Source organism: Aquila chrysaetos, chromosome 6 (genome assembly GCF_900496995.4).
Source record: "Aquila chrysaetos chrysaetos chromosome 6, bAquChr1.4, whole genome shotgun sequence".
Classification (NCBI taxonomy): Eukaryota; Metazoa; Chordata; class Aves; order Accipitriformes; family Accipitridae; genus Aquila; species Aquila chrysaetos.
Window position 1 is genome coordinate 49,445,505 of NC_044009.1, and position 19,368 is coordinate 49,464,872.

General features: G+C 40.3%; 1 protein-coding gene across 14 annotated transcripts in view; it reads right to left on the reverse strand.

Annotated features, from left to right (window-relative positions):
- GTDC1 (glycosyltransferase like domain containing 1) overlaps positions 1-19,368 on the reverse strand; it is a 186,860-nt gene that overhangs the window by 16,571 nt on the left and 150,921 nt on the right. For all 14 annotated transcript variants that reach the window (XR_003923803.2, XR_003923802.2, XR_003923800.2 and 11 more), the window contains one exon: positions 1,497-1,606. Coding sequence is in view for 9 of the 14 variants with exons in the window: in XM_041124130.1 (XP_040980064.1) it covers positions 1,497-1,606 (110 nt within the window). In the remaining 5 variants the exon portion in view is untranslated. The remainder of the gene's footprint in view (positions 1-1,496; positions 1,607-19,368) is intronic.

Consider the following 19,368-nt stretch of genomic DNA (forward strand, 5'->3'; position numbering starts at 1 on the left):
TTGGTCCCATAATTGGAGGGAGAGGAAATGCAGTGCCAACAATTTATTAAAAAATAAAATCTGTAAAAAATCTCTTAAAAAGATTTTCAGTAAAGTATGTGCAACAGGTTTTATTGGTACTTGTTAGCAATGACCTGCATATGTCATTTGTATGAATATGGCCCTATCAAATGCATGATGATGAGACACATTTCACAACGTCGCCCTTTATATAGACTCTATTTATACACGAGGATGAATGAATTGACAAGACAAGAGGTGCGGCATATAGATTTGATATACTGGCATAAATTTAGGATGATCTACATTATTCATAAGTACTGAAGCCACAAATGAGATATGTAACAACATCCAAAATGAGTGTCAATAGAATCTGTTCCCGCAGTGCACCATCGTATATTCCTATCTGTCACGTATTCCTTAGAAATTTCTCCTTCTAAGAAATCTGGTGCGCTCAGTCTGGAAAGCAACGTTGCCTTGGGATCTGCGATAAGACTTGCCGGGAAGAACAGGCTTTCCGAAAACTGTCTAAAAAGAAGTGGACAGAAAACACAAAGTATTTCCTGCTCCCAAATTATTACCTCTTTTTCCAGTGCAGCTGTGCCACAGTTGGGGACCCAAAAGTTATTTGGATCAGATCAATTTCTTGGTGTCTTAAAAACTGCAAAATCAAAACTAGAACAACTGAAATGTCACCAGTCCAGCAGGCAACAGATACGACAGAACTCACAAATAAACTAATCCCAAGTCTATTTTTACAGACCAAAGAGGTGGAGGGATGCAAGTCTACATTTTGGAAAACACATATGAGCTAAAACCTCGGATATTTTGAAGCTCGCTCGTCATTAACGTACATTTTAAAAAAGGTTTAATTTACGACAAGTGCACCTGGTATAGGATTTGATTATTCCCTTTATTGCCACAGTATCTCAGGCACAAAGCTGTGTGTATTCAGCATAAAACCTATTTCTTTTTCGGATGGGTGAAACTGTTTACAGAGTAGTGGTTGTCAGAAACCAAGAAACGGAAGGAGTGTGCAAGAGTGGTATAAAAATATTAATGACCACTTTCATGCCAGATACAAACCAGAAGCTCTCCACAGCAGCCCTTAACCTTACATTTGAAAGGGAACTAAGTGTTTTCACCTGCAAAAATCTCAGTCTGGATTTCAGATGAGTGACCTCGGCCTGAAAGATTTTGTTTCCTATCATCTGAACCATCCAATCACTCACACCTATCTCTCTGTTTAAACAAATACACAAGTGTTACTGAAACACAAGTCATAAATAAGGTTTTGCACTGCCAAGTAAAATAAAAAATGCTTACTGTCTTTAATATTTTTAATTTTACAACGTATCAATATTACTTAGTTTTACAATTACAAAGATTTTAAACATGTTCTTTTCACTAATATAAGAAAATATGTGCATGAAAACTACTTGTGGAAAAATCTATTTTACGGTAACTGTACAGTAAAGAAAAAAAAGGAAAGGTACCTGGAATTTCGGTGAAAGACTCTCCAAGGATAGACACGTGAAAAGGTAGATCTTTCTCTTTCAGTTTCAACAGGACTTTAAAGAACGTTTCAGGATCTTTGTCGTGTTCCCTTAAAACAAACAGAACTTATCTCAGTATCATTTATGCTTACTTGTGGAATTGTTGGTTTGGGTTTTTTTATCAGAACGGTATTTCTCTTAAATTGTACTTTTGGGGACTAAATGTCATCAGCATAATTTCCCTCTTTGCTCACGCCGCATGGTTAAACCTTTTCCTTAACCCAGCACTCGGGATCAAAACTCAGTTTCATCAGACTTTTATCTCTCTTCCCTGTCTTCAGATGATGCCTTTACTCTTCCAATTACCAACTCTGAAAGTGAGAAGGACCGAGTAATAGCTCACCTAGCTGAAGGCAAAATCATGCTAAAAAAAGGAGAAAGGAGGAAAACCAAGATTTTTTTTTAATTTTTTCCCCTGTCAAAAAATACGCATATGATCTCCATTACAGTTTACCCCCTTTTTCAGGAGGAACAGGTTAATCAAAAACTCTTGCTAAAACCGTAGGATTTCCCAAACTGGAATTTTATGAATCCATGCTGCACTAATGTAAAGCTTCTGATCCATTTTGTGCTTTAGGTAAAGAAGAAAGGAATAAACTAGCACGAAGCATTTTCTACCTTTAGACTTTTAAGGAGTTAACCAGAAGTTAAAACAGAAAGTAAGAAACCTGTAGTTATTTATAATTTCAGCGGAAGATAATATTAAAGGTTTGTATGGGTGTGACACTCAAAACACAAGGTTGGTTATCCAAAAAGAAAAGAAAAAGCCAATTTGCTAATCTATGTTCTTTACTATCACAGAATGAAAGGTTCAGAAGATACCACAGATGATCTAAATTTCCCAAATTCGGTAAGTTATATTAAAAATGAAACGAGGTAATTCCCCCACTCTAAGGTGAATATTCTATCTTGCATTTAATTACTCTGCTTTAAATTATTGTATTTCAGACAGATGTGCACCATATGTCTTTAAAATATTTTGGTTTTATTTATTATTTAGAAAATTCCACTGTTTTCCTTCCTGTATTAAGGGAAAATCTATAGCTCAGCTGTCCTGGTGTCTTTCTTCACAGACTAATTTTGTAGAATGAATCTGTAGGTTTGACACACTGCTATATGAAAGATTAATAATTATATCATTCAGGAAATCTGAAGCCAAATGACATCTGCAGCTCTACATGTGTTAATTTCTCATTCAGTCAATATTTTTGGTTTAGGGAATTAAAACAAATTAATCGTATAATTAATGTGACTTCCCTAGGCTGAGAAATCTCCAGGAATTGTGGAGTTTTCAGAATTAGTCGCATTTTCTTAAAATAAAGCCAGACAATAATTACTTTAAGAAGTCCTCCATCTCCCAGATTTGTTTTGTTCCCAATAATAAGGAGGAATGCAACTGCATAAGCTTCGTAATTTGTTTCACATCTGTGAACCAGGAGTTTTCACGGTGGTTCCAGTAACCGAAGTGGCTATGAGCACTGGCTCGGAGCGAGCATTTCTTCCAGTCGCAAAGATCCCAGAACTGCCTACTACTTTGCTTGCATCCTCTCGCTTAAAACAGCCACCTGTTTCTGGTAGGTACACTGTGCGCAGAACCACGTCGCCAGCGTTTTAGTCCCCTCCAAATGCCCGGCTCCAAGAGCCAAAATGGGATTACAATCGAGGATTCAGACTCGGCTGGAAGGGAACAGCTCTGTCAGAAACACGCAAGTGTGCAAGGCAAATAGTCAGCGTAATTCATTATAATGATTCCCGTTAGCCTCAGTTTCCCCTAGGCGGGTTTTTGTGGGTGCTCTCTAAGTGATCCTGCTGAGCCCACCCCGTATGTGATGCTCATCCCGAGGCGGACCGAAACCTCCCCGTCCGGAGGGCAGGCAGCCTCGACAGACAGAGCCACGACGCTCCCAGGGATCTTTCCAAGCTCTTCGGAGCCGCGCTATCGGCTTCGCAGTCACAAAAAGTCCTTCCAGCAAAGGATATGCTTTCCCTCTCCCTTTCCAGAAGAGACCAGGGGTCCCAGAGGCAGCCAAAAGTGGAGGATGCTGTTGGAGCCACATTGTCAAGGAGCTGGCAGGAGAATACGGAGCCTTACAGCTCGTCGAAGCCACATAAGCTGCACATATTTAGGAAAACTGATAGGAATTGGAAGTTGCAGCTTTGTTTAATAGGTGGGGAAGAACAGAAGGAAAATTTGGCACCCAGAAGGAATGCTGAAAGGGGAAACGTTTCCTCTGCACTGGAGCCTCTCTTATGGGTTTTTTGCTGGAGGTGATCCTCCTTCCATATCCCCTTTTAAAATAGTTTGCTTTTATGTGATACTCACAGATTTTAATGACATGTTTTGTGAATCGTGTAGCTTTTCTATTTGGGAGGTCATCTTACTCGATTTATCGGTTCCTGTGACTTTTCCACATCACAACCATTTTATTTTCGGTTAAGACCTACAGAGAGCTTCTAGTACGTGCATCTACAGATCACAATGTATTATTACCCTTGCAAGTTAGGAAAGGTATAGCTGCTCCTGGTAGAAAGCAACTAATAGTACAAGACCACCTCTTTACTGCATCAAAAAGAAGAGAGCTCTGTTTCTTGGCTGACATGGAGACAATCATATACAATCCAGTCTGCCTTACTCAGCAACAACTGCTAAACACACCAGATTGTCATAGCAGTGATCGTGGAAAAAGATGAACACAATATGGAATGTCTGTTCTGTAAAGATCTGCTCAAAATGACGTGCACTTTTGGCTGCATCTGTTGCATTTTTGAGTTTTATTAAACAGTATTAATTATATATACTCCATTTCCTGAAGAAAAATTGCAAAACTGTATAAAAGCCTGATATTAAAATGCAAACTTTTCTTTTAAGACACTGTGTTTGGGGAAAAATTAAGCTAATGTGATTCTAGGGTCTGCCTTTGTTGTTTAGTTTAGGTATTTGAAATGCTCTTGTATTTTTACTTGATTTGATATGCATCTGGTAAAGGAAAATAAGAACTGGGCATGGTATGAAGATGCTCTAAATTTCACCGTAAGAACGTGAAGACATCAGAACGACCACGCTCAAGTTGTAAATTCCACAAAACAGACACAGGCACCATACCTATACTCGGATTTGAGAGCACTGCCGTTGGAGACATTCAATCTCCATGTTTAGATACTGCACCTTAAAAATTTTTACCCAGGATTACTTGAGGCTTTTTTTATTTTTGAGTCTAAAACACATTTTAAGAGAGACATTTGAAGTCTCTCTTAAGAACTGGCTGAGGTTTAGTGGTCTGGGTATGGGAACGTGGCCCAGGGTTCAGCCTGATTTATTGACTTCCCTTTGTAATCCGAAATAAAACTTTCAAGACGTTCCTTGAAATGGGGAATGGGAGGGTGCTGGTATCAGCAGCACCAGTATTGAGCCTCCATTATTTCTGCCTTAGCTTTTCTGTTTATAAAATGGGTGTGACAGTATTATTTTTTCACCACAGAAGGATGCTGTCAGGATTAATTGATGACTTGACATCCCTCTTTTAAGCCTAAAATGATTAAAAAAAGCAACTTCACAGCACTACGATGATGCTTCTCTATACAATCAACGGCAACAGTCTTCAAAACACCCTTCTGCTATTCAGGGATTTTGTGAATTCAGCCTGAGCCCTCGAGCCCTGCCCATTGCTGGAACTGGAAGGAGAGTGCACAGAGACCAGCTAAACTGGAGTCGTTCCCTGGGGCTGCAGGATACCCACACCCCTGACCAGTGATGGGAAACACATTTTAAAAAAAAAAAAATAGAAAAGAAATTGCAGAATTTGGCCCTTTACATTATTCAGTGCATATTCATCTCTTGAATTTGAGTGAAATTCAGTAAGAGACCCATATGGTCTTCTGTGACTAAAGTTTAATTTTTTAAGTATATGTAAACTTATCATACATGGTGATAATCACAGCTATTTCGGATCTGGAGGAAGACACATATAGCTGTGCAATTAGACAGTAGAAGAGCTGTGGAAAAGAGACAGGACTTGCTCAAAGGGGCAAAATAAATGCAGTCTATTTAAAAAAATATATTAAAACCTATGGTTTATGCAAGTTAATCAGTAACATAAAAGTGCTAAACCAGGGAAGAAGGTCTTAATATTTGAGAAAATACTGCGTAAGGGGTACGTAATGCTTGTGATAGCAACAGCCCTGTTGTGCCATCTCTTGAGGTGCTACATATTCTGAAAGGGTTACAAATAAGCTCAGCTAAAAGCAATATTAAAAGGGTTGATCTTAATCTTCTTAGGACATTTAGCATGGGAGATTTTCAGTGGCAGAGAATCCCAAATTGTGAGGGCACGCAGTAATATTTCACTTTTTACAGTGCCTTAAATCCAAGCAATTCAAACTGGGTGCATCTCCTTCTGCCTCCCCATTTTGTAAAATCACCTGAATGCCAGATGGGCAAAGGTGGGAAATGGCAATACTAAACCAGGTACAAAATCTTCAGAAGTTAAAGCAGCATTTCAATTTTTTAAATATTTTTTAGGATATATAGCAAGAGCTAAAAGACAGATTTCTGCCTACCTGCAATTATTGCTAGCAAATCGCTGATAAAATAGGCCACTGAAGTATCGCTCATTATTTATGAAGCTGGGCAGCAGTCGTGGAGACAGGACTGGCAAGCCAAGAGACATCCAGGGAGGAGAAAAAGGGACACGGGACATCGGCAGGGAAAGGCACGGCCGCGGCACGGCACAGGGAAGGCGTGAGGGGCAGGGATGGGGCTGGGAAGTCCGTGAGCACAGAATCAATAACTAAAAGTGAAGGAAACGAAGTTTCTCAGACACAGACCTTGAAGTGGATGACAGCGGTCCTTTTGTTTTGGGAAAGTGAAATAGCGAGGAGCGAGTTTGGCAGCAAACAGCGCAGACGAGATGGGCAAAACAATGTAAAGGGGAAGAGAATCACAAGAAAAGAAAAAAATAATTAAAAAATACAAGCATTCAAGTTGAAAACTAAAAAATTATGGCATATCCAAACCCGGGGGGAGGGCGGGGGGATAAATATAGGGTAAATAGGAATGAAAAAGGAAAAGGCATAGGCTTGGGAAAAATGAAAGAATACAGAAAAATCAGACTTGGAGATAGAGAGAAGCTGCAGAGAGCATTTGAGAGTGCTATCAGTGGTAGAGAAAAGGTCAGAAAAAGATCAGTAAAGATATAAATTAGGAAGCAAAAATAAAACTGCATGGCAATTAAAGGAGGAGAACCGAAGAGGAAGAGACTAAAGAGAGCAAAGGCACGCTGCGGTGTTAGCAGGGAAGCACAGCGCAGTGAGGATGGAGAACAAAAGCACCATGGAGGAAAAGGTAGAAAATGTGCAAAATCCCTTGTAAAAGTTAACATTCTTGAAGGAATGAAGGTGAAGAAAAGCACGGGCAGTCGCTGGTGCTGAGAGAGGGCTGCGAGGCGAGAGCTGCACCTCTATCACACCCAGCGCCAGGAGCTGGAAGGTGCCTTTATCCCCGTAACGTTCTTCGTTCGGGTGATAACGGCAGGAACTTGAGGTTCTTTACTGTTTTGACTGATACGGTACAGACTTGGGGAGGGTGATGAAGGATGCCACGGGCTGATAAGAGGACTCATATGACATCAGCCTCCTGTTGACCCTGTATCTGTCCAGGGCATTCTCAAGGAGCGAACGGCGGCACATCAATAAATGGTGCAGTCTTCGCATGCACGCTCCGCTGGAGTAAAAATAGGGCTCCGTTTCAAGTCAGACGTAACCTAAAGAACAATATCAGGGATTTTTTCACTGCATTATACTATTTACTCTATTACACTTTGGTATTTTACGTCAAATCTTGAGCTCAGAAAAATCTGAATATAGGTTGATTCTAATCTAATAACGTTAGAAAGTAGCAGGATAGTCACAAAAAATAAGCCTGGCCTTCAAAACAGAGAATTGCCGAGTTCTGGTCTCTTCCTGATACTGATTTCCCACGAGACGGCTCTGCCCAGGTTTCCCCATCTGTAAGATACAGTCTTACAGGAGCTTTCATTTACAGAAATGTGGTGAGGATTGGAGTCAGTAAATACTTCAGGACGATAATATTCTTCTTAAAGTAAGAGGAGTCATGCTACAAGCCTATTCAATGTACCAAATGAAATACATTCTAGTAATTATTTTCACAGAGGACAGAGGACTTACCTAAATCAAATGACTTTAATGTACATTTTCTATGTTAAGATTGGAAAAAAAAAAAGCGGACAAAAAAAATTAAAATTCTAATACCAAATTTCTGGTAACAATGCTCACGATAACTGCAAAAGAGGAAATATTACTGCCGGGAAAGAGCTATTAGAAAAGAAACAGGGGAAAAAGAAGTAACTATGAAAATGCAAACATGAAGGAAAAGTTAATTGCTTTCCATTTATTCAATTTATCACAGGATTTTTCCATCTTTTTACATTTCCAATATGAGGTAGAGGTAGACTGTAAATATGTAGTTAAGTCCAATGAGTTTTCTTTTTCAGCTGATATGCTTACAAAATGTCTTTGCTGTAATTGTGCCTCTAAACATTGTCTGGCATCATCAGCATCAAAAGTTACCACAATATCTAATCCCCCCTCAGTTAATAGAAAATGGAGTCAAGTAGAAGAAAATGTTTTTGCATAAGTGTCACTGAAAAAAAGGACCCTACAGAATAAATTTGAGCTAGCAATTTGGAGGTCCTACAAGCAAAAAAGGTCCCGATCTTTGCCTGTGCTCGCAAAACACCTCTGCAAGCCAAGGAATTAAAAAATGGCACTAGAGAGGCAAAAAGCAGCCAAAGAGTACCAGCAAATACAGTGTTTTATTCTCTATTATAGCCTGTGACGTATTTACAGTGAGGAGCGTGTATTTTACCTTCTGATTTTTTCAAATTGCTGGCCTGAGAAAAATGGGTGGCATTTTGCTTTACGCTGGAAAAGCATTTTCTCCTATCTTGTGTTATCTAGAAGAGATTCATAAAAAAAGAACCTTGGGAGTTTATTGTTTAGATTCTTCTTCTTCTCCCCTCACAATTCATGAAGAAAAAACTCAAAATAAAATATTGCGCATTCTCTAACCAAAGAAACCTCAGGATCAGCATCAGTCATTGAGCCTCCTGCTTATTTCCTAAAGAGAGATTAACCTTTGAAGACAAAGACCGGCGTTTGGTCTCAGTTACCTTGGTGTAAAAATCAATGCACTTTTATTCAGATGCCTTTTCATTTCTTTTACTCCAACTTAAGAGAGCCTAGCTTTTCACAAGTATAGGATTCAGATAAAAAACATTTTACTCGAATTTGCAACACAACCCAATAACTGCTGTGGACTACCCCCAAATAGTTTCTTTAAAAAAAAAATATTAACTTCCTTTTGTGTTCCAAAGGTAACATAACAAATGGTTTCCTGTTGTTGTGAGGCAAGATAAAATAATCTGAGTGACCCTGACAGCCCTGATAACCATACACAATATATCCTATTGTAATTCAACATACTATAAAAAAGTCGTGTCATGGTAATAATAGATGGGCATGCATATGATAAAAGTGGATAAAAATCTACTCAGGTGGTTCCTTGGAAGAACAGAAGAAGAATCAAACATAAGTTACTACATAGAAACTACTTTACTACACATTTGCCTGGGAATGGCAAGCCCACCATACAAGACCCTCTGTGATTTCCATGGTGGACTCACATCACCAAACTACAACTACGTAATACTCCCCCGGATACGCTGCCCGGGCCAAAAAATAAGTCCTGGTCCTTCCTGAGTAATACCCCGAGAGGAATTAGCTCAGGTACATAACATAACTCATCCTTTTTGGATTTGTGAAGCTGTCATCTCCAAGGATGAAGCTCTTAAGCAGGAACCTTCTTGGCACCAAGACCAAGGCTTCAAACTAATTATTCAACAAGATTAAAGTAACTACAAATCTCACCGCTTTCAGAAGGAAGAATCAACTCATTTCATTGAGTCAGTTTTTGCACAAACACAACTGAGAAAAAGCAGAGATTAGAGGACAAAGGGAGGAAAAACAGGGTGGAAGCATGGAGAAAAGGAAAGCAGGGGAGGAGAAGAACGGAAAGGGAGAATCTTCTAGAAAAATTCTGCCAAAAGGTTTCCAGAACATCCAAAGAAAAAGATTTAAAAAAAACCCCAACACTGCCCAGCAGAATTGCAAACCATATCTTGCATATGTTAAATTTCAAATAAGCCTCTGTTTTAAGTATTTGAACCTCTTTTTGGTTTAGAGTAAGAACTGAATATTTGGATGCATTTGATTTTGAGTCAAAGATATGCCTTTTGTTGCATGTGTTGGAAGTCTTCCTGAAAATGTAGCCCAGCCTTTGAAAATTTTCTTTTTGTGCCTAGTCACTGAACGGTCCACGTGTCTCGGGCATACCTTAGGCTAAAGCCGAGTAAACCAGTCCTACTGTCGCAGGTCAGGCTGCTAAAACCCAGGCAGGATCTAACATCTGAACTGAAAACACAGATCTTGTCTTCACTTTCAGTGACTCCTCTGCTGCATTCAGAATAAAATTATTGGACTTTGCAGAATAAAGAACTGCTTTCTAGGCATTGAAAATAAGGAACAACAAGAAAATGGAAGATTTGGTTAAGAAAATAAAGTAGTATAAGAGATGGGTTGAAGAGGCAGAAAGCAGTAACAGTAATGCGTGCTTTTCTAGTTTGACTAAAACTCTTCGATGAGGACCAGAAAAAAGCAAAGAGGACAAATAAGATCCGATCAATATGACCAGCAACGCAAGAATAGCATGGCAAAGAAATAGTGAACTGAGTGAAGAAGTAAAGGAGATGGGGAAAAGATACAACACAAGGCCAGTTCATACAGGGGAAAAGTGAAACGAGTGTAAAAGACCAAGAAGCCAACACAGTCAGGTTGGACAACAGCGCTTAGGAGAAACCAGGGACCACTGTGTTGTAGAAGGTCCCTTGCACAGGTAGGGAGTGAAACGATGGAGACAGAATAAGGCTGAGAGCCTAGAGAAGAGTGAGATGCAAATTTGCTGCACAAGGAGACTATATATAGAGGAGATGCCCGAGGAACTGAGCCTGGCGAAGACAGAAGGAAGAGGTTTGAAAGGCCAAGACCCGCTTGGGTGAATGGAGCAGAAAAGGATTGCTTTGATAGCAATAGGTGGAAGAGTCCCCTTCCTTCAGAGCCTTGAGAGGACTCCTCAGTCCCACCAGTTCACATGCTTTTCTGCTCAAAGACTTGGTTTCGCAGTTGTCCCGGAGAAGAAAGACACCACAAAATGAGCTTCCCATCATGGAAAAAGGGAGAGACAAGCTTACTGGAGCTTTTACGGCAAGCTGTGATACATCTATCCCAAACTTAAAAAATCTTCAAATGTCCACGTGATGCAGTTGCAGTCTTACATTAACTCAAAATCAGTTTTTCAACTATGGCTGAAGCATTTATTGTAACAGGCTTCAGAGGACGGCACTAAAGTGGCTGCTCTACGAGCACCTGGGGAGCCCAGAGGGAACGAAGAAGGAAGGTTTCTGCATGTGATATCTTAAGCAGAATCTTGATGTTATTTAACTTGTTTCTTATATTTAAGAAAAGAGGTACATCAGAGTCCAAAACCATCCCATGGAGCAGAAAACCACTCACAGGGCTTGAATTTTGCTTTCATTACAGGTAACAGTACTCTTACAATCTGATACAAGGGCTTACTGCACGCACCCCAGGTAAGATGCTGCTTCAACCTTGACTTTCCAGCAGTGGAAAAAAGGTTTACACCAAATTGCTCTAAACACAATGAGAAGCAGAATTGGGCCACGGAGCTTAAATATAGAAAAGAGAGTGCTTAGAAGAAGAGAAAAAACTGAGTGTATTTGGGGAAGCAGTGAGTAAAAAAATAAGTTTTATTTTAATACGATTCTTTTTCAGCCTATTAAGTTCTCCAGTATCAGAACGAAGTCTGCTAAAAGTTAGTAAATAAAGGCTTTCAGGAGAGCTTTATTAAATCACTTATGACTTATCGAGTTAAAACTCCCACTCAGATATCTTAATAAAACTTTCAGAGAATATATTTAATTTTCCTGAAATCAGAAGCCAATTACTAACTACAGGAGTTACTGTCGGCTACACCACTGATCAGCTTTCTGTAAATAGAATATTTACCAACAACTTGAATTAGTTCTCTAAAGTTTCAGTTTCTGAAGGTCAAATAACTATGTAACTGCTTAATAAAGAAGCAAAGAAGTACCTCTAAATATCTCCAAGCTCTGATGGGCTTATATTCTGCTCCTTAGGTGAGGTATTAGCAAAGCTTATTTATTTTCATTTCCAAGGCTTTTATTTGCTCATTCCCTTGTGGTAAAGCTGATTTCCATGATGATTCCCTTCTTAATTTTAATACCCTTTTTACTCATCATATAGACATAAGAATTTTCCATAAAATAATGAAACCCTTCCAAAGGAAATGAAGACAACTAGGAGAGGAAAGTAAACTACAGCTTACTTTTTTTTTTCCCCCCAATTAATTGATCCACTGTCATATGCGAAAGATTTTTTTTAATGCAAGGAAAATAAGGTTAATTAACATAAACCCCCTCACTCCTTGAGACGTTGAATTTTGTATTTTATCCATGCTGCCTTAAGTGCCTTGATTTCCCAGTAATGACCTAGTTCTCCTAATGAGTAACATTAACCCCTGGCTGTAGCTGTCCAGGACTTAATTGTCAACTGGAGCTGAAATAGGAGAGTTTGCCGATCAGCAGGTATGTGGTATATTAACTCATGTCATTTCAGACCCTAATAAATAAATCTGTTGCTAAGGCAACAGGAACATCAGCTGTATCACTTTTTTCTCCCCCCTCCCTTTAAAGGAAACTGCCTTTCACACCGAGCTTTTAAAAAAGGAAATTAACTACATGTAACCGTAATTAGAAGAAACATCGTTTCTCATCTCAGAAACATATCTACATTAATGAAAAAAGGCATTCAAAGAGAGGACTGCTTTCTACTGTGACCAGGGTAACTGAAATTATTTCCCTTAACTGAGGGAATGCAATTTGAAGTACACATCTGAGTGAGAACAGATCACAAAATATTTTAGCTCTTTGTATTTCTGAGACAGCTTCCCTCTCCTTTAGTACACCGCTGATGCCAACCGAGCAAACTGCTTCAACTACTAATCAGGAGCCCAGGCAATTGAAACCACAGGAGAAAAAAAACCACTCAAACCCAAACACCTTCACTACCCTCTGTGAATCTTTCAATATGATTGGTAGACATGGAATCTTCTGGAAAGCTAAAAAATACCCCATTTTCAGCTCATCAGCTTTACCCGCTAATGAAAATTTAAGTACCCATTTTCAACGTAGATGCTGTTGCTCTTCCCTGTCCCACGGAGGCAGTTACCTGATGGGAAAAGCAAGAGGATGCTGGGGCAACACAAATGCATCTCCTAAGGCACAGAGGATTGGGTGAGCAAAAGCTGGGAACTCACTTTCTGCCTCAGTTTCTCTACCTCTAAGATCCCATTCTGAATAGTTAGTCTGAGACTAACAGATTCAAGGTTTTATAGAAAGGCAAAGCGTATACAAGTGCAGGTAGTACAAATATTTTTTGTGTTCCATAAGGTTTGGGAAGGAAGATTTTGGTACTCTTTGGGGGTGATGCGCTACTGAGGTCTCTCACCACCTCAGAGGTGAATGTCACAGCCCTCACTTAATTCCTGCCGTTCTATCACAGGATGAAGTGTTTGTCTTAAAATTTTCAAAACTGATAGGTTTATGTTTAGTTTGTGACTACGGGACAGTTCTGAATCTCTAGCTACCCACATCTCAATCGGAGATCAGGTAGGAAGGGAACTGAAGAGAGGTTCATAAGACCAATTACTGCTCTTGGAACACTTACTATAGGCTCTGCCCATACTATAACATAACAAACTACTCAAAATTGTATCTGGCTTTTTAGCTGAAGACTAGAGAGATAATACAAAGCACCTTTTTTGCCATTATCAAAATTAGAGATGTTTTCTCCTCTGGACTATCAACTTTTTAGAGCCCTTTGAGAAAACGTGCTATAAGAAAGATAGAAAAAATGGTGCCGAGATGTCCACTACAGCAGGAGAACTTTCACACCTGAGAGGTCTTCACTACATGCTGAACATTTCTACAAGCTCTTAAAAACAGTGATCAAGGAATAGTGCATCTTCCACTGGAAGTGTTCAATACCCCAAATCCCCAGCCGGGGGAAGAAACTTCAAGGTTAGACTTCACTGAATGAACAACCAAGGAACGGATACTTCCAAACTGCCCTGCCGGTTAACTTTTAAATCTGAACTTCTCAGAGTATTTCATTAACTTTCTTATTTGCTACTTATAAAAAACTAGTACCTGCTCTCAAACTTAACTCCAGCTTGCATGAAAGTGAAGTTAGACTACTTTTGCTTTAGTTGTTCAAGAAGTGAGGGTGTCAGCTTCCACTTAATCAGATGTCTCTATGTACTCTTTTGTGGCACTGGTTCATTCACCACGTGTCACCTGTATTGCAGCCCTGGTGAACACCGTTTTCTTTGGGAGTATTAGACAGCTTTTCTTAGACACAGCTAAAATTTTTCATTTTGAAATTGTTATTTTACATCCTACGGGCTTTTTACTGTACCTGGTATCTTTTTTGTTAAGGCTGTATAAACACGTGCATTTTAAGCCGTTGTTTTCAGTCTGTCTTATCCATCCACCACGTTCACCTTTTTGGACTGAATCTGCCAGAATCAGTTGCTTTTCAAAGATGAGGTTTCCTTGCAGGAACTCATTCCCCATTCAGCACGGCTCTAGAGCCAAACTCTCCACGGCTTTCCCGTGCAAAGGGGCAGAACAGACCCAGTCAGCTACGATTCCCCTGAAATGGGGGATCTGCTTTCCGTTGACAACACACAACCTCTGCCCTCTACGCGACACTGCCTGAGTGGCCACCCGGCAGGGAGGAGTTGGACCACGGCCCTTTCTTCTACATGCTCTCTGCAGGCTGTTTACAACCTTGAGGATGCCTGTTGAGGCTAATAGTATTGATGGGTACTCAAAGGTGATTTCTAGGTGGAGTACCTACTCTTTCATCTTTTTTCTGTTTTGCCATACAGGCATCTTGACGGGATGAACTTTGGTCAAAACTATTAGATGGCGTGAGGAAAGTATGACTTGGGTATAGATTCACTGTATTCTCAAATGTCTCTGTATCGAGTAGTTTTGAGTTCTGAATTCAAAGGCAAGAAGTAACTACCCAAATTCTGTATTGCACTGCCAAGATGAAGAGGAACAAGGCGCTACCATTAAAAAAAATGCCTTTCCAGGCTCCCCTCCCTCACAGCTTGCAGAGGACTTGTGCTCAGCTCACTGATGAAGAGCTGCCCCATCACAACACTGCACTATCTGGGACAAGCCCTTCCCAAGGACTTGCTCCTGAGTGAAGGGGACCACGTCCTCACGGTGGGCAACCACACGCTGTACAGCAACGGTGATGACAAAACAAGCTTTCTTCCATGGACTCATTTCTTCTTCAGCTCTTTGACTTTATGATACTCTACATTAAAAACAGGCAACTGGGCACAGTGCTATCTCTGTACACACCGTTTTCCCTTAGACCAGAAATCTTCAGATAATTTTTGCAATCTAGATTTTTTTTTTTCTTCTGAATTTCCTCATCGTGACTTCCACCACCGTTCCTCCCGCTCCTGTATCTCCCGCCCCACGTCCTTCCCCACGCTCTTGTCACACACTGGTACGTACAGACACGAGATAACGGGCTTATCTGATCTTCCACGTGAATTGATAGCAGCTATTTGTTTGCATGTGTGTGTAAATTCTCGCAGATTCTCCGTGTGATCTTTTATCACACCCGTACAATTAGGGGAAGAAGAATTGATTTCTGACAATTTTCTCTTATCAAGTCTTTAACTGCTGAGATGATACACAGCACACACAGGGAAAAAGAAAAAACATGAGGCTCGGGTGAATGCCTTGAGTTAAAAGAAGCACTACAGGTCTTCGCCATGAAGGAGACACGTAAAGAGCCTCCAGCCTTATAATAAAATTATGAACGTGTCACCTGGATGACGTGACTGCGGTTGGGGGTGCAGCAGGTCTGCAGGCTCACGTGCAGAAAGAGCTGAGGAACACGCTGGTGTTCCCCAATTACAGCAAAAACAGCTTTGGCAAGTGTCGGTGGGCTCGTTGGGGGGTACTGGGAGGGAATAATGTACATGCCTAAATGCTGGTGGGCTAGTTTTGGGGGGGAGAGGAGGATCGTGCCGCACCGGTCGCTGCCATCTCCTTAATACACTCATCCTTCACCAAATGGACATTTTATCACCTTGCAATGAAAACCTGTGGGACACTGCAAACCACTGATCCGATGTGGGAACTTTGTCCATCGATCACCAGTATTTTACTCTCCGTTTCCAGCAAAGCCCATCTGCATGAAGGGAAGAGCGATTCCTTGGCGCAGCCCTCGCAAGAAAGCAGCTCGGAAACCCGTCGCAGCCTTTTATCCGGATCCTTGGCCATAAGTCATTTCTATTAGCAGCGCCTTGCTATAGATGTTTATAACAAAACATTAAAGACTTGGTGAGAAAGGAGAAAACAAATTACTCTGCGGAGAACCTAGCAACTCTGCTAACATACTGTCAGTTATTTATCTGCTGTCGGCAGAGGTTGCACACTGTAATCCTCGACAGGCTTGGATTCGGGGGGGATGGAGAGAAGGGGCAGGGATTGCATCGGAGGGCCTGTTCTCATGCAAAGACATTCTAACACCGATTTAAAGCGAGAACGTGTCTGCTAGAGAATGTCACTTTTGATTTTGATGCATTTCCAAGCAGGCAGGGCCTACGTTGGGTTGACTTAGCGGGAGAGGTGTTGGGGCTAACGCTGTATTTTAGGGCGCCGGCGGTCCCCGCGAAGCGCTAACGCAAACGAGGTCAGCATCGCTTTGTTTCGAGGTTTTCTGTAACAACAACAGCACGACTTCACAAAGATATGGGTTTTTTTTAATGGTTTAGCCGAAGGGGGTTTTTGTTAGGTGAAGGGGAACACAGGAACATAAAAACAACCAAAAAAAAAAAAAAAAAAAAAAGAATCTTCCTTTTCTATTTTTTTTTTTTTTTCCCCAAAATGAAAACCACATGTAAATCATCAGGGTAGACAATGGTCGTTAAGTATTATTGTATAGGACAATATCTGCGAGCGCTTCGTGCTGGAATACGAGCAGGATACCACTGCCAACGTTTTACACAGAAAACCCCCCTCGCACATTACAACACTTGGCTAAAATTAGTCCTCTTTACGAAGAGGCTCGAGCTAGGCCTAAGAAGGGGATGCTTTTAACCGCTGATGCCTGAATAAGGCACGCGATGCGTTCGCCTCTAATAAGGCGACGAGTGCTTGTTTTTGGCTACGCTGCACGGCGAAGGGGCTGCTTCCAGCCCCCTGTTTTCACCTGCGCCACCCGGGCTCCGGGCTGAGGATGCTCGGCTGCTCGGCGAACGCTAAACCGGCGTCTTAATTTTCTAATTCATATTCCTCAATTAAAAATAAACCGTATTTTTTATGAGCGAATTTACATAAATCAGTTGCTAAAGCATCCTAACACTAAAGGGTAGGAGTTCAGCCCGGAAGATTTGCATGCAGCATCCTCAGATGAAGGCAGGCGCTTTCGATTTCCATCGAGAGCCTTGCTGCGCTGGAACTCTAATGGGCTTAGAACAGTAAATTTTGAAGAAACTGATTGCTGCCCCCGTAGCTAGTAAATGCCTGCCTGGACCCAGTGGCATTTGAAAAAAGTGTTTTATCATAAAATTATCCCAGCAGAGTCCATTCTGCAAGATAACATCATCATCATCATCATCATCAGTACTCCATGCAGGACCCAACAGCTCTGGCACAATATTGCCAGTCATTTATCTGTTGTCAGCACAGGTTACACACTGTAATCCTTGACTGCCTCGGAATTAGAATGTCTTTGATGTCCCCACAAGAGTTTTTTGCCCGAAGGCTTTACCAATGCTCGGCGGCTCAGTGTTTATTCCTCGTAATCTTCCTCTCATCTCCAGGCTAGCAGTGACAGATGGTTATGGGCACACAATAGTATTAAGAGTTTGATATTTTTTTTTTTTCCTATTTTTTTTTTTTTTTTTATGCTGTGCTCTCTGTACAACAAATAGCTATCAGACGCGGGCCAGAGAGCTGACATGGCTCGCTTAGGTAATGGCAAACAAACAGCTCGGGTTGATGCTTTCTGTCATTTTCCCTGCTAACCCTGCTTGTTTTCATTGTATACTCTCAAAGGTAAACTATATTAACCTTATAGACTGTTATTAAAAAGATATATCTATATGAGCATAAAGTGCTTTTCTTTTCTCTTTTTCTTACTCTTTTGATTATGAAAGTAATACTGCTGACATATTGAACAAATATCGAATGTCAACATAAATTTTTAGTGTGTGATAATATTCCCCTTCATATAGCTGTGTGTCAGGCGGGAACCCATGGATGATGCATAGCAGTAAATAACCCAAACAAAATTAGTTCTCTTGTCAGCTTCTACCTTGTATGTCCCCAGGCATCAGTAAAATTGACTGCACGCTAGATTTTCAAAATTAGCCCTAATGTTAGCTGTGTGTCTGGCAACCTCCAAGTTTCCAATGTTCTACTATATTACCCGTAAGGATGAATGTGTTACTTTTATATTTTGGCATTTGCTCTTGCTGATGCGGCTTTTTTTTTCTCTCTTCTCCAAATTAAAAATAATTTAGCTTTAACAATAAGTATGTGCACGAACACAATGCTGCATCTCTTTAAGCAACTAACTTTAGGCAATTAAATTAAATTAAAGCAAAAATATACACAGAAAGAAAAGGAATTATTCAATTTAATATTGTTGATTTTATTACTTAGCTTTGTGCTGTTTTATGCAAACTACTGAATAAAATGGAAAATATTTTCTTTCCCTTTACTCTGCTCTTTTTGAATGCAACACTTGGAACAATTCGGGTTAGCATTCAAAATAAAACCAGAAAAAACCCCCAGCTCAGCATCATAAAACTTTTTATAACTGGCCATCTTAAAAATATGCATTTTTAAAATGTGGTCTTAAGCGAAGGGGGATAAAATTCTTCAAAAAATAAAAATGACACTAAGCTTCATATACTCTCCACACCAAATGAAAACATGCAGTATCTCTCCCTTCGATACACTGTACATTTTAAAATAACCTATGAGAACACAGAGCATTTTGGCGTTAGCAGGGAAACATGATTAAAAATAAATGTGGCTCCCCAAGAAAGGCTGTGTCGGAAGTGTGAAGTTGATTAAACAAATCCAAAGACAGATTCCACATCAACTTCCAATCCCTAAATTTTATGTTCAGACATTTAGAGTCAAAGATGAAAATCCCTTTAGGTACCAGATGCTGCAGATCATCTGGGAGAGCTTCTGGAGTTTTAATGTGCTGGAAGTCAAATCCCCTGCAAAGGCGATTTGCCCCGTCGGTGCGGTGTACTTATTGCTTCACCTGAAAACAGTTGCTCTTGGAAAATCTGACCTACTGATCGACCCAGCATCTCTGCAATAAACAGACTATAATCTGTGGATGAAGTGAACTCTAATCAGGCCACATGCAGATTAAACAAACTGCGAGGAATAAAAACTAGATTAAAATGTTCGTGCCCAATACCGGAAGATTATCAGGACATTTTACCTCTTTAAATCCTAATTTATGTAGGAGTCAAGCTAAAGTTTATATGTTTTTAGCGATTATGCGGCATGGTAGATTT